The sequence below is a fragment of the Epargyreus clarus genome, unplaced genomic scaffold (assembly GCF_041222505.1).
Source record: "Epargyreus clarus isolate Ecla_fem2 unplaced genomic scaffold, WU_Ecla_fem_2.2 ptg000033l, whole genome shotgun sequence".
In the NCBI taxonomy this organism is placed as follows: Eukaryota; Metazoa; Arthropoda; class Insecta; order Lepidoptera; family Hesperiidae; genus Epargyreus; species Epargyreus clarus.
The window spans coordinates 5,227,526-5,241,889 of NW_027332238.1; the positions used below are offsets into that span (position 1 = coordinate 5,227,526).

Here is a 14,364-nt window from a genome sequence, read left to right on the forward strand (position 1 = left end):
TTTTGAGCGAACCTTTGGGGTTGTAATATGTCCTTTAAAAATTATATTTAATATTATATATATAACAAATAAATAATTAAATCCTATAGCTTATACAATGACAAGTATCTAAAAAAATAAAATAAGAATGAAAAATATTATATTAATTGTCATATATATTTTAAAAACAATTAAGAAGAAATATATAAAATTAATAAGCATAAAAAATGAATTCACGAAAATTACGATTCTAAATATTAATTGATGAATTTGAAAGATAATTTTCAAGTTGTTAGATATTAATGAAACTTATATATAGTCTATAAACTTTATACTATATTTTTACTTTATATTATGATCGTCTATATTTAGCATTAACAAAGATGTACGCACCTGTAACTGGCATGCATACCAGTCTACGTGTTTAGAATAAGTTTGTATAATATATATTGTATGTAATGCTGTTGGTGTGTCTTTAAGAAATAAATAAATAAATGAAAAATATGAAATGAAATTAATAATTATGATATTTGAGATGTCTTTGGTCAAACTAAACTATAAGATATCGTAGATATATAATATACAGTATAATGAAATCTAAATATTAATGAAAGAGCAGTAAATAAAATTTTATAAAAATGTTGATACCGTGACTAATAACCAGTCTATTAAAACACCTATTTGTTATAAAAGAATTACTAAAGTGGGATCTTTATATTGGATTCTTATTCAATATACGATAGCAGTGTCTTAGCTTTTAAATGTTTTGTCCCTTTCTGTCGGGATATTTTAATTATTGAGGGGAGCAAGACAAAATATACAATAGCTAAAACACTGGTATTAACCATTTATGAATAAAAACTTATTGTGTGCGTAAGACACACACATTCAAAGAAATTGAAGTAAAAAGTAATGTTTTAAATTAAGAATTACAAATTGTAGGTACTTATGTAATTGAAGTAGCAGACGAGCATGCAGTTCACGTCTTGGTAAGTGCTGTCTGCGTAGGGACATCTATAACCAAGTATATGGAATCTGACAGATGCGTTGCCACTTTGGAGGTCTAAGACAGGCTATCTTAGCTTAGATAGCTTAATATAAAAGTCGGCCGGCATCAGTATCATGGCATATACTTTGCCAACAAACTGTATGTACAGTTTGGCAAACTATAATTAAATGTATCTTATGTGTACCAATTTTTTTGAATTAAATAAATAAAAAAAAAGTCCCTTTCACTGAAACGTAAACTGCTCAATGCTAAAAATAGGTGTAATCATGAAAATTAAAAAATGTAATGAAAAATTGAAGTCGATCACAGATCTGCTAGCGACTAAGTGGGAACCTGCTTAACCAGTCTCCTCAAAGATAGTAATAAAATAGATTGATAAAGAAATTGATACAGAAATACATTGATATAGAAATATAGACTAATAATGGACCGGGTAGACTTAGTCCTGCTACAAACAAAATCGATCTCTATACCAAAGGCTATAAAGTCCAAAAATAACCCATCTTTCAAACTGGAAGCAAACATACACTCACAATAAATTGAAATTTGAAAGCAGTTTCTAATATTAACGTGTAACACAATGACATGTGATGTATATATAAAAACTAGCTGACCCGGCAAACGTGTTGCCATATAAATAAAAAATGTTAAGGGTGAACAACCTATCACTTAAGGGTATGATAAATAGATAGTAGCCGATTCACAGACCTACTGAATAAGCATATAAAATTTGGTGAAAATCGGTAAAGCCGTTTCGGAGGAGTACGGTAACTAACATCGTGATACGAGAATTTTATATATAAGATAATACAAATATAATTAATATAAGAATAGAAAAAAAATAGTTAATTGGTAGTGAAGAAGTTATAAGAACAGATAACATCCCCAAAGGTGGATTACCTAAAGTATTATTAAGTTCAGTGCTTTCTGGGTATAAGGTAAAGGCTATGCGTGTCTTTGGGTAGAGCTACACAGGCTGGTTTCTGCCTCACATCATCAGGTCTGACTGCGGCTACATCAAACTCCTGAATTATATTCGCGAACATCACAAAACTCATCGTGGTGACGAGGATCTGGCCAACGCAAGTGCGTTTGCCGATGCTGAACGGTAAAAAGTGTGGTATGTTCTTCTTGACTGACCAAACTTCTTTTTCGTGTTCAACTGACTTATTGATTGGGCCGGATCGCTCTGAATCTGACTCCATTCCTGAATCACACTGACTGTTTCGCCTGACCCTGATTTTGGAGCGTTCCATGAATCTTGTTGGATCGAACTTCTCTGGATGGTCCCAGTATTTTTCTGATGTGTTCAGCTCGTAGTTGTTGATGAAGACGATGGTTCCTTTCTCTACGCCGTAGCCAGCGACAGCTGCGTTTTCAGTTGCGACGTGTGGTACGATTGGGGATGAGGCGTAGCGAAGGCATTCTAGAATAGTCGCTTCAGTGTACGGCAAGCTGCTGCGATCTGAGAGAGTCACTTGCCGTTTTCCCTTCGTCAAAGCATCGATTTCGCTCTTAACCCGTCTCCCGATCTCAGGATCCCGAGCCACCGCTGCTAAACAAAGCATAACCAAGTTGCCAACGGAAGAATGACCGCCTAAGAAGTCTTCGAGCATGAATATAATGGTGTTTCTATCGACTGTGGGATCATCATGTAAGACTCGGAGCAAGCCATCAAGGAAATCCTTATCCGGACCATCTGTGTCCAAGCTAACTTCTCTTTGCTCGACGATCCTGGATAAAATGAAGCTACGGATGTCCTGAGACCAATTCGATAGCTTATCCATATGCTTCTTGTAGAACGGCGCTAACCACGGCATGAAATCAACAGCGTATCCTTGGTTGATTTCCCAGAAAATCTCATCAAAATGATCTACGATTTTTTTGAATTCTACATCGTTATCAGCATCAAAGCGGATATTACACATGTAGTGGCAGAACATGTTCATTGCTGTCGTCATTAAGTGGGGCTTCAGGTTGATGGGCTGGGAGCTTCGTCTGCTAATACTCTTCAAAGTCTGGATCAGGTCAACTGTTTCGAAGCTGGCGACGTCTCCGATTCTGGTGAAGTTGTCAGTGTGCTGCTTGGGACCGCAGTGGCGACGAGCGAGGTTGCGACGTCTCAGTTGCAAATTGGACCAGTCGCAAAGCGCCAATGCTGTTGACAAAAGATAAAGTTCGTCTGTAATGGTGTAGTGAAGTGGATAAAAGATAAACAGCTTTATAGATAAAAGATAAAGATCCGATGACAATAAAAGATGGCAGGGTTTCTTCAACCTAGTGGTTATTAGAAGGTGGTAGAACACTTTGTGGTTCGACTCCGGGGGCACCACCGCCCAACCTATTTCTGCCTCATAACAGCAGTGTTAAGCGCTGCTGTGTTCTGGTTTGAAGGGTGTGGTAAGGGAGACGTGCTTATCTGAGGCGTTCCAGCTTAGATCGAGTTATGGCCAACCTCAGGTAGGTATATCTAATCCTATCTGGGGTTGATTACAAATGTCGACGAGCGGAAAAACCTTTAATCAACTTATAATAGTATAAGTGTTCTAAGTGTTTTTCAAAGTGTGAGTAGCGACTCTTTGGGGGTCATAACCTTTGTTAGAGGATTCAAGGGGGTCATAAATCCCCATTACATTTTATTAACAGATATTTTAAGTAAGATTCCTATGATTAAAGTGATTTATGATAGAAATTACGATTTAAACATGTACCATTTCATTATTTGAAATTCATTTTTCTTATATTTATTTAAGTTTTTTTCGTTATCATGATGTTTTCGATTTATCTTTTGTTTTGTCTATAAGATCATTAATTAGACCGAATATGCTATGTATGGTGTTACTAAGTCATTGTTTGTAAATAAAAGCTGCAAAAGAACTTTAAAATGCTCATTATGAGCTTAAAAAAGCACAAACAGTGTTCACGTGTTACGATGTAGAGCTTTCAACCGTGAAGGTAATGTTTTTCTAACGTGTAAGTAATTACATCTATTTCTGTAGGACTACCATGAGTTTACAAAAGTATTACTCGCTAGCGACTGCGTAAAATAAATGTATGAAAAATTGTACAGCGCCTCTGGTGGTTACTCGTAGAACTAAAATCCGTAGTGACGTAATTCGATACGTAAAAAACCTATCGAAATCAAATCGCTAGCGAATGTCATTATGATCTATTGCCATACAAATTCGGTCCCATGAGTCATTAATTTGACAGACGTTGTCAAGAAATACCGTAACGATAGTAGTTATGTTATTCACTAGCAAAATGACAATAGTTTTCTATTTACCATTTCTATAGTGGCGTTTCTATGCCAATCATGGTAATGCTACTGTTATAACAGCAGTGTAGCGCTGCTGTGTTCTGGTTTGTAGTGTGGTAAGGACATACTTATCAAAGCATTCCAGCTTAATCCTCAGGGATAGCGGCGCATGTAGCCGACCTCAGGTAGGAATCTAATTTTATCTGGGGTTGATTATCGATGTCCAGCGGCAGTAGTCACTTACAGTACGTGGATTGCATGCTCTTTGGTATTCCATCTGATGGTGTGATTTGTGTGTGCTGCGTATGTATGTCTATATGGATGTAGATATGTGAGTGTGTGTGTGTGTGTGTGTGTGTGTGTGTGTGTGTGTGTGTGTGTGTGTGCCTACTTGTGTATAACGTGATGTGTAAGTGCGACGTATGTGTATCCGTATGGACATATTTAAGTGAATGTGCGTGTGTTGTTTATGTGTGTGTGTGTGTGTGTGTGTGTGTGTGTGTGTCATCATCAACCCATTACTGTCACACTGTTGGGCACGGGTCTCCCCTCAGAATGAGAAGGATTAGGCCATAGTCCACCGCGCTAGACAAGTGCGTATTGGTAGACTTCACATACCTTCGAGATTTTTTTTATTAATCTCAGGTATACAGGTTTCCTCACGATGTTTTCCTTCACCGTTTAAGCAAGTGATAATTAATTTCGAATACGCACATACATTTGAAAATCAGAGGTGCCTGGGATTTGAACCTCGGACCCCTCGATCGAGAGGCCGCGTTTCTTAACCACTAGGCTATCACTGCATTATCCTTACTTGGTTCGATATCGCGTGTGGAACCTCAATTAAGATTACGTATAAAAGCGAAGAAAAAGCAAATATGCCATAACATGGCGCAATTGCATAGAAATTAGAAATTAATTGATATTTACGGGAAATAACACGGTATTGCTAAGCAGAGCGTGGAAGATGGCTTCAAATATAGTCTAGGACAGTGGTTCTCAACTATGAATAAAAATAAAAAAAAACGTGAGCCGTCACGGGACGCCTGGCAGATGTGAAACATCGACATTATTTTGTAAAAGTAATATGCAGAAAAGAACATATTGTGATAGAAACTAAATATGTCATAATGATAAAATAAAATATTACGACTTTTTTCCAGATAACGATGACTATTTATTGAATAAAGTGGGAGAGAATCGCACAGTCGTTTGCGCATGGCGACGCGTCGCCACACCGTACACACTACTGCATATAGACTGTATATATATACAATCGTATAGCGTGGCGACGGGTCGCCACGCCAGAAATCGGTTTTACGTGCGGCTATAGATGTTTCACATCAAACATGTTTTGGTAAACAAGCGTTTATAAATTTTTCCAGACCCTATCATTAGATACACATACCATGTGCAAAAAATGGTTTAACATAATGGTATCCGCCATAATAAAATTATCTTGACGTCACTATGTGAATCCTAACAATACATGATTCACATAATGACGTCAAGCTTATTTCACAAGTATATTACATTTCAGTAAGTTTAATTTCAGTTGAATCGGTTGAGATTAACCGCTTTTTTTAACATTATGTAATTATATAGATAGTATAAAATCATATTGAACACTTTAATTTTTTATGTAAATTGTTATGTAATGTTTATTTATAAGAATAAAAAAAAATAAAGATATGTACACCGGATCAACCGGTAGAGTATGCCGAATGCAATTACTACGTATGAACAACTTCATAAAAGCATGCTTTTACAAATAAATAAATAAAATAAATAAATTCATTCATTCAGTAGAAATATGTAGCCCTCACATTTTAACTAACAAGGCAACATAGATTAGTAAAGATACTTCGCCGCCTTGAAATTGAATGAAGCCACAAACGGCTTATTAGTAAGTTCTTTTTTTGAATTCTTGACAAATAAAAACATTTTTAAAGAAAATTTACGAATAAATAAGTAATACTGCGTAATTTACATAATAAATAAATAATTATTTCAAATATTTTAGGGACATTTTAGCACGGAGACGTGGCAGAACGTTTTTACGCAACTATTTTAATTCTCAAAACTGGGTACATTTTCTTGTTAAGAGTGAGTAATCTTTATTAATCTATGCAAGGCAAGCTAAATATCTAAAAAGGACGCTTTCTATATTCACAGATATGGATACATAATACATATTATAGAGGCTTTGAAATCCCCCAGGGTGTCATGACCCACTTTGAGAAACACTGTCCAGTCTTGTATTTGTGTTGTGGTACAAGGTTACGTCGATATTATTTCTGTCTTAAAGAATAGTAGGCGTTGCTGTTTGAAGGGTGTGCTAGAGACATACTTATCCGAGGCGTTCCAGCTTAGTCCTCAGGTAGCGGCATCTGTGGCCAACCGCATGTAGAAATCTAATCTTAATTGGTTGATTATAGTCCACTGGCGGCAGTGACTTAGTGTATATACGTATATCATATTTTATTATGATTATCTTACATACAAAATTATCGTGTCACAATGTTAGTTACCGTACTCCTCCGAAACGACTTTAACGATTTTCACCAAATTTTATATGCATGTTCAGTAGGTCTGAGAATCGGCTACTATCTATTTTTCATACCCCTAAGTGATAAGGGTTGTTCACCCTGAACATTTTTTTATTTATATTGCAACACAACGTTTGCCGGGTCAGCTAGTAATATATAGGAGTAGCAGACGAGCATGCAGTCCACCTGATGGTAAGTGGCTACTGCCGCGCATGGACATCTGTAATCAACCCCAGATAGGATGAGATCTCTACTTAAAGTCGGCCATAAATGCGCTGCTATCCCTGAGGACGATTGAGACCCGTCGCATAAGTATGTCTCTTACCACACTTCAAACCAGAACACAGCAGCGCTACACTGCTGTTATAACAGAAATAGGTGTGACGGTGGTACCACCAGAGTCGAACCACAAAGATCTACTTTAACCTTCACCTATTTTTTGGTAGCTTTTCAGATATAGATAAATGAAAATTTTGGAAAAATTATGATTGAGGTAATCATCGGTCAAAATTATTATTAGTTACTAGCTGACCCGGCAAACGTGTTGCCATATAAATAAAAAAATGTTAAGGGTGAACAGCCCTTATCACTTAGGGGTATGAAAAATAGATAGAAGCCGATTCTCAGACCTACCGAATATGCGTAAAAATTTGGTGAAAATCGGTAAAGCCGTTTCGGAGTATGGTAACTAACATTGACACGAGAATTTTATATAAAAGACTAGCTGACCCGGAAAACTTTGTACCGCCTCAAAATCTATTTATCAAATATATTTCATATAAAATATAACCTATGTTACTCGTGGATAATGTAGCTTTCGAATGGTGAAAGAATTTTTAAAATCGGTCCAGTAGTTTTTGAGCCTATTCATTACAATCCAACAAACAAGCAAAGTTTACCGCTTTATAATATTAGTATAGATTATGAAGAACATAAAGTAACATATTTCAAATACCTATAAATGTGCTGAATGTATAACTAGATGTTTACTTATTGATAGTTCTAGATAAATCGACCTAGAAATAATTTTTAGCATATTATTTATGAAATACACCCGAAAATTTGTTATAAAACTGACGAATCACTTTTAAAATGTGAGTATGCCGTAATTCGATATTCCACGAGGTGAATTAGTTGAACACTAATTTATTTTTGCGACTTTGCTTGACTATTTTTTTACAGGAGTAGCCATAGATTAGTAAAGATACTTCGCCGCCTTGAAATTGAATGAAGCCGCAAATGGCTTATTATAGTAAGTTCATTTTTGAATTCTTGACAAATAAAAACATTTTTAGAGAAAATTTACGAATAAATAACTAATACTGCGTAATTTTCATGATAATTACATAATTTATAATAATAATTTTAAATATTTTAAGGACACTTTAGCACGGAGACGTGGCAAAACTTTTTTACGCAACTGTTTCAATTCTCAAAACTGGGTACATTTTCTTGTTAGGAGTGAATAATCTTTACTAATCTATGGGAGTAGCATACGAGAATGCAGTCTTGATGGTAAGTACCCCTACCATGAGTTTTCAAAACATCCCACAATTTTATATTACGTTTACTCAATCCATTATTCCGTTCCGTTTGCTTCAGTAGACTGAGTAAACGTAACAATAAGTGCTCAAGTCTTTTTGTCTGCTTCACATGTTTCCAAAAAAGAGAGACAAAACATAATGTGCTATTTTGTGAATTTAGACATTTAATGTAACGTTACTGACACTATAGTTCTGATACAATCCGCTAGGGGCGCTGATTGGAAATTGTATGGGCAAATACCTAAACAAATACCAAAATTCATGGTAAGGGTACTGATGGTAAGCTACTACCGCCCATGGACATCTGTAATCAACCCTAGATAGATTAGAGTCCTATAGTCCACGTAAACTGCTTGTCCGCTCTGAATATAGAAATGAATCGCATTGCCATAGTAAATTGTATGACTACGTCCTGCTCGTAACAACTTCAGAGTGGACTAGCTATTTGGCGCGGACTATACCTAAGCTCGGTCATATGGATTACTATAAGTACTAAGTACTAAGCTGGAACGCCTTGGATAAGTTTTTTTTAATATAGGAGTAGCAGAAGAGCATGCAGTCCACCTGATGGTAAGCTACTGCCGTCCATTTACATCTGTAATCAACCCCAGATAGGATTCGATTCCTGAGGTCCTGAGGTCGGTCATGTACCGCTACCCCTGAGGACTAAGCTGGAACGCCTCGGAAAAGTATTGATATATTAATAGATTGTATACAGACATCGAGACAAACAGATTTATTATATATACGTAATCTAATACGGTAATGTTTTTGTCAAGTTGACATACATTTAAAAATGCCTATATGACAAATATTACACGCATTTTTGAAATAAATCAACCGTGACAAAGAAACTGCTTTCTAAAGCCTTTACCCTACTGTTGGGCTTAAGCCCACAGTCCACACTGAGTGCATTTTAATATAGGAGTAGCACGAGCATGTCCTGATGGTAAGCTGCCCATGGACATCTGTACTCAACTCCAGATAGGATTAGTTTCCTACCTAAGATCGGCGTAGCCCAGACGTATTTGATTTAGGGATGTTAATAAAATAATGACATTTAAACGGTGAAGGGAAACATCACGAGGAAACCTGCACACCTGAGTTTTGCAAAATATTTTCAAAGTTGTGTAAATACCGATTTTTAAGGTGTGGTGAGGGAGACATACTTTTCCAAGCTCCAGCTTAGTCCTCAGGGGTAGCGGCGCATCTGTGGCCGACCTCAGGTAGAAATATCTAATCCTATCTGGGATTGATTACAGATGTCCATAGGCGGCAGTAGCCACTTACCATCAGGTGGACTGCGTGCTCGTCTGCTACTCTTATATTTAAAAAAAAAACTTATCCAAGGCGTTCCAACTTAGTACTTAGATAGTAATCCATACGACCGACCTTAGGTAGGAATCTAATCTTATCTGGCGTTGATTACAGATGTCCATGGACGGCAGTTACCATCAGGTGGACTGCATGTTTGCTCTGTTATATATACACATCCAAAGATAAAAGCATTGACAGCAGCAACAGTAGTGGTTAAGAAACGCGGCCTCTTGATCGAGGGGTCCGAGGTTCAAATCCCAGGCACCTCTGATTTTTCAAAGTTATGTGCGTATAAGAAGTTAATTATCACTTGCTTAAACGGTAAAAGAAAACATCGTGAGGAAACCTGCATATCTAAGTGATTTGTTAAAAACAATCTCAAAGGCATGTGAAGTCTACCAATACGCACTTGTCCAGCGCGGTGGACTATGGCCTAATCCTTCTCATTCTGAGAGGAGGCCCGTGCCCAGCAGTGGGACAATAATGGGTTGATGATGATGATATATACATCCGCCATATTTGACCCAATGACATACCTTTATGCTCTAAACCTTACACTTTATTAACTATTACGCATTATTATATCCTGCGTATGGTCCAAGTTATACGCTTATAGAGATATGTTTAAAAAAACAGTTATTTTTTATATAATATAGGTGTAGCAGACGAGCATGCAGTCCACCTGTTTGTAAGTTACTGCCGCCCATGGACATCTGTAACCCCAGATAAGATTAGATTCCTACCTGAGAGAGACATATCTAGACAAATTCGAATACAGAAATAAGTAGAACTAAAAATGAAATTGAATTTTTTTTTTCTGCTTGGCCGGGGATCGAACTTGGAATCTGTATGAGCACTGCTTCGCTAGTAACATCGTTAATATATTTTTTACGTGAAAAGAGCAATCGAGCATGCAGTCCAGTGATGGTAAGTCACTGCTTTAGAAACTAGGCTGCATCGCCTCGGATAAATGTCTCCCTTACCACACTTCAAACCAGAACACAGCAGCTTAACACTGCTGTTATAACAGAAATAGGTGTGGCGGTGGTGCCGGAGTCGAACCACATAGGTTCTGCCAACTTTAAACCAAGTTTGCGATTTTAGTTTAACAAAAAAAATTTTCGTATTTATGCCTTTGTAGAGTAAGGGGTTACTCGCTCTTCCTAATCTGCTCTTTGGCGAATTAAATTCAATAAAATATGTACCTATTATTTTAATTCAGACCCTCTTTAGCGCTTTAGCGATAAGACCGCCTTTTGTGTCGTCCTAAATTGTATGTTTTTTTTATTTTATGTTCTACATTTAGGTACAATAAAGAATTTTATTATTATTATTATTATGTATTTGTAACGACGACTTTGTAGAGTAAGTTATCAAAATCGCTCCGCTCTTGTCTTGGAGCATAATTGTAGAGTAAGGCGTTATGATCGCTCCGCTCTTGTATTGGAGCATAATTGTAGAGTAAGGCGTTATGATCGCACCGCTCTTGCCTTGGACTACAAGACCTTGTGTAACTCTACACCTCGTAAATACTTAGCGCCATAGCTATTGATGTGAGTGCAATGCTATACTCTGATGTAGAGTTCGCAGTATATACTCTACCAACTTATTTAAATATGGGTTTTATTCTTCTTCTGGGAGGAAACGAAAATATAGAGTTCTTAATGTCGTCATCGACATTACACTCTACATGGTAGAGTGTAATGTCAAGTAGTGTCAAGTATAAAACTCTACCGACCTATATTCAATAAGGTTTTAATATTAGTTAATTTTTAATTTAATTAGTATCATATTTTTATTATTATTATATAGATTATTTAGTATTGTATGTTATTATGTTTAACTATACCTTATCAAGGAAAGTAATGTTAGCTGAAAACATAGTTACTCGCATATAAGGTTTTATTTACTAATTTTTAAAGGAAATCCCAGCTCGTCGGTTAGTATAACTATAAGTAAATTTGAAGGTGGTAGAACTCTCTGTGGTTCGACTCTGACGGCACCACTGTCACACTTATTTCTGTTGACAGCAGTGTAGCGCTGCTGTGTTCTGGTTTGGAGTGTGGTAACTAAAATTATTCTGAAATTGACGTAACTCCATGTAACTTAAGGCGTTTTATATATTTTTAGATTTCCGTCAAAAACATTTATTTTACGAGGTTTCAAAGATTGTGTTACAATTCCCTGCATTCTTAATAGATTTTCGCTAAAAATTATTTTCTAACAAATTTCTCCAATTTTGGAAAAATCCAAATTTCGTTACTTATAAATAGGAATCGTATATGTAAAGAAGTTTTGTACTATTCCGTTTGTATCAAAATTTATTTTTTTTAAGATTTTCCTGTGCTTTTTTATTATTTCGCGAACTATCAAACGAGCATGCGGTCCACCTGATGGTAAGTGGCAATTGCCCCATGGACATCGGTAACCAACCTCAGATAGGATTAGATTCCTACCTGCGTTCGGCCACAGATGCGCCGCTACCCCTGAGGACTAAGCTGAAACGCCTCGGAAAGTGTCTCCCTTACCACACCCTTCAAACCAGAACATAACAGTGGTATATTGTTATAACAGAAATAGGTGTGACGGTGGTGCCATCAGTCGAACCACGAAGGGTTCTACCTTTAATATTTAACAGATAATTTTCAAGGAATACGGAACCTTTAGAATTGTACTTCGGAAGCCTAATGGCAAGAAAAACCCAGAAAGGGATGGGTGTATTAATCTAAGGGAGGAAAAGAGATAGGTGCTTCCTTAATGCACTTTTGCTCGGTATTCTAGTGTGGACCTTAGTACTAACCACTACAGTTTAGAGGGAAAGATATTTTTAATACCGATAAAAAAATAGTTAAAAAAGTCGGGTAATATTGTTCATATTATTTAAAAGAATGTTTAGTTATGGATATTTTTTTGTTAAAAATTATTTGAAGTAAAAATTGGAGTAATGTTTTTCGATTTTTAAAATAATGTTTTGAGAGAAAACTGGTTTTGTTGTTTTAAGTGATGTGAATTGTGAAGTGTGAAATAAACTTGATATTTTGTGTTTTTTGTTTTTCTAAAAAATATTGCTGTTTTTTTTGGTAAGTGGATTATTTTTTATCGCGATGTTATTTAATTGACAGTTATGACGTTTTTAGAAAAAGAAGAATTATTAAAAATAAATTGTTTATCTTTAAAAATATTTATACTTTACATATTCGAAATTCGTCATTTTAAGCTTATGATTTGGAAATAGTCGCTGAATATCTATTACATATTTTGTTTCTTGGTCCTATAAGACACGTTTTAATTTAAAACACATTTAAATCAGAAAATAAGAATAGGAAAAGAACATAACAGGGCATAAAATTTACGAAGAATTGTTAAAAAAGTTTAAAAAACAATAAAAACAAATTTTAAAAAGTTGGAAACTCAATAAAAAATATTTTAGTATTTATAACGAGTAGTTGGTTAGTAATCTTACAGTAACATATAATAAATAATATAAAAAAGAAGATTAAAAAATAAATACTTTATAAAAATACATTATTGTTATAACTTCAATAATAAGCAGTAAGTGAGTACCTTAATAGTAAAATACATAAATAAAAAAAAAAATAATATAAAAAAAAGAAAAAACTTACAATTATTTCTGTCGCCCGCGAACAACTTGTGGAATCTCAAAAAATCTGGTCGCCCGCCGAAAAATTTGCCATTTTGATTCAAAACCTCTCTAATAAGCTCCAAATTATTGACTACGACGCACTGTGCTGAACCGAGCTTCAAGCTGAAGATGTCCCCGTACTCCTTCGCTAGATCAGTGAAGGCTTGGAACGGCGACTCCCTTTTTCCCAATAGATGCAAACTCCCTACGACTGGTAACGGCGTCGGTCCTGGCGCCTTTTTCAAATTCTCCACCTTACACTCCCCATATTTAGAAATTTTCTCCAAACGGACAGTTTTTTTCGAGAAAAACTTGTAAGCGACCAGGATTATAACGATAAGTAGGAGCGCACTCATTTTTATTTTCTAAAAAGAAATTTTCGAGTGACAACACCGGTTGACAGGAGTTTTGGCGGGAACTTGGAGCGTTCCGGCCGGCACTGCGTCAGCTGCGGCGCGTACGCCATTTTTATACTCCCGTATTAGCATTCGATGCCTTGTATACCACGACAATTAATATAATTTTAAACGAAAATCAACCTTAAGGAAACAGAATACTTCATAATAAAACGCAAGGATTATATTTGTTTTTCACGCATGAATACAAAATTATCGTAAACTGTTGTTTTAAGCGAAATTTTACCTTGTTTGTAAGACATTTCGGATATTAAAGATAAATTGTGTTTTTATTCAATTCACAGTATGCAGTTTGCCGTATATTTCGAACGTATGCATAAAATAATATTAAAATATGAAAATACGTTTGATTTTTATAGGAATTTCAAATTTGGCCGCGCAGTAAGTTTTTAAAGTAGTGTAGGTAAATGGTTTGAAGCCATAGATTTGTAAAGATACTTCGCCGCCTTGAAATTGAATGAAGCCGCAAATGGCTTATTATAGTAAGTTCTTTTTTTGAAACCTTGACAAATAAAAACATTTTTAGAGAAAATTTACGAAAAAATAACTAATACTGCGTAATTTACGTAATAAATAAATAATTATTTCAAATATTTTAGGGACATTTTAGCACGGAGACGTGGCAAAACTTTTTTACGCAACTATTTC

General features: G+C 35.6%; 1 protein-coding gene across 1 annotated transcript; it reads right to left on the bottom strand.

The window, feature by feature from the left end:
• Positions 1-1,640: 1,640 nt before the first annotated feature.
• Cyp307a1 (cytochrome P450, family 307, subfamily a, polypeptide 1) lies at positions 1,641-13,730 on the bottom strand. Its single transcript, XM_073090726.1, has 2 exons — positions 13,281-13,730; positions 1,641-3,146 (listed from the first exon to the last, which is right to left on the bottom strand). Exons 1-2 carry the CDS (start codon positions 13,654-13,656, stop codon positions 1,906-1,908), a joined length of 1,617 nt encoding a protein of 538 aa, XP_072946827.1. The 5' UTR covers positions 13,657-13,730; the 3' UTR covers positions 1,641-1,905.
• Between the last annotated feature and the right edge of the window lie 634 nt (positions 13,731-14,364).

What these genes read in the sequence shown, in the direction of transcription:
- Cyp307a1 (XM_073090726.1), bottom strand. Translation starts at nt 13,656, where the DNA reads ATGAGTGCGCTCCTACTTATCGTTATAATCCTGGTCGCTTACAAGTTT. An exon ending in CGCGGGCGACAGAAATAATT is followed by an intron (nt 3,147 to 13,280) that starts GTAAGTTTTTTC and finishes TTTTGTCAACAG; the next exon opens with CATTGGCGCTTTGCGACTGG.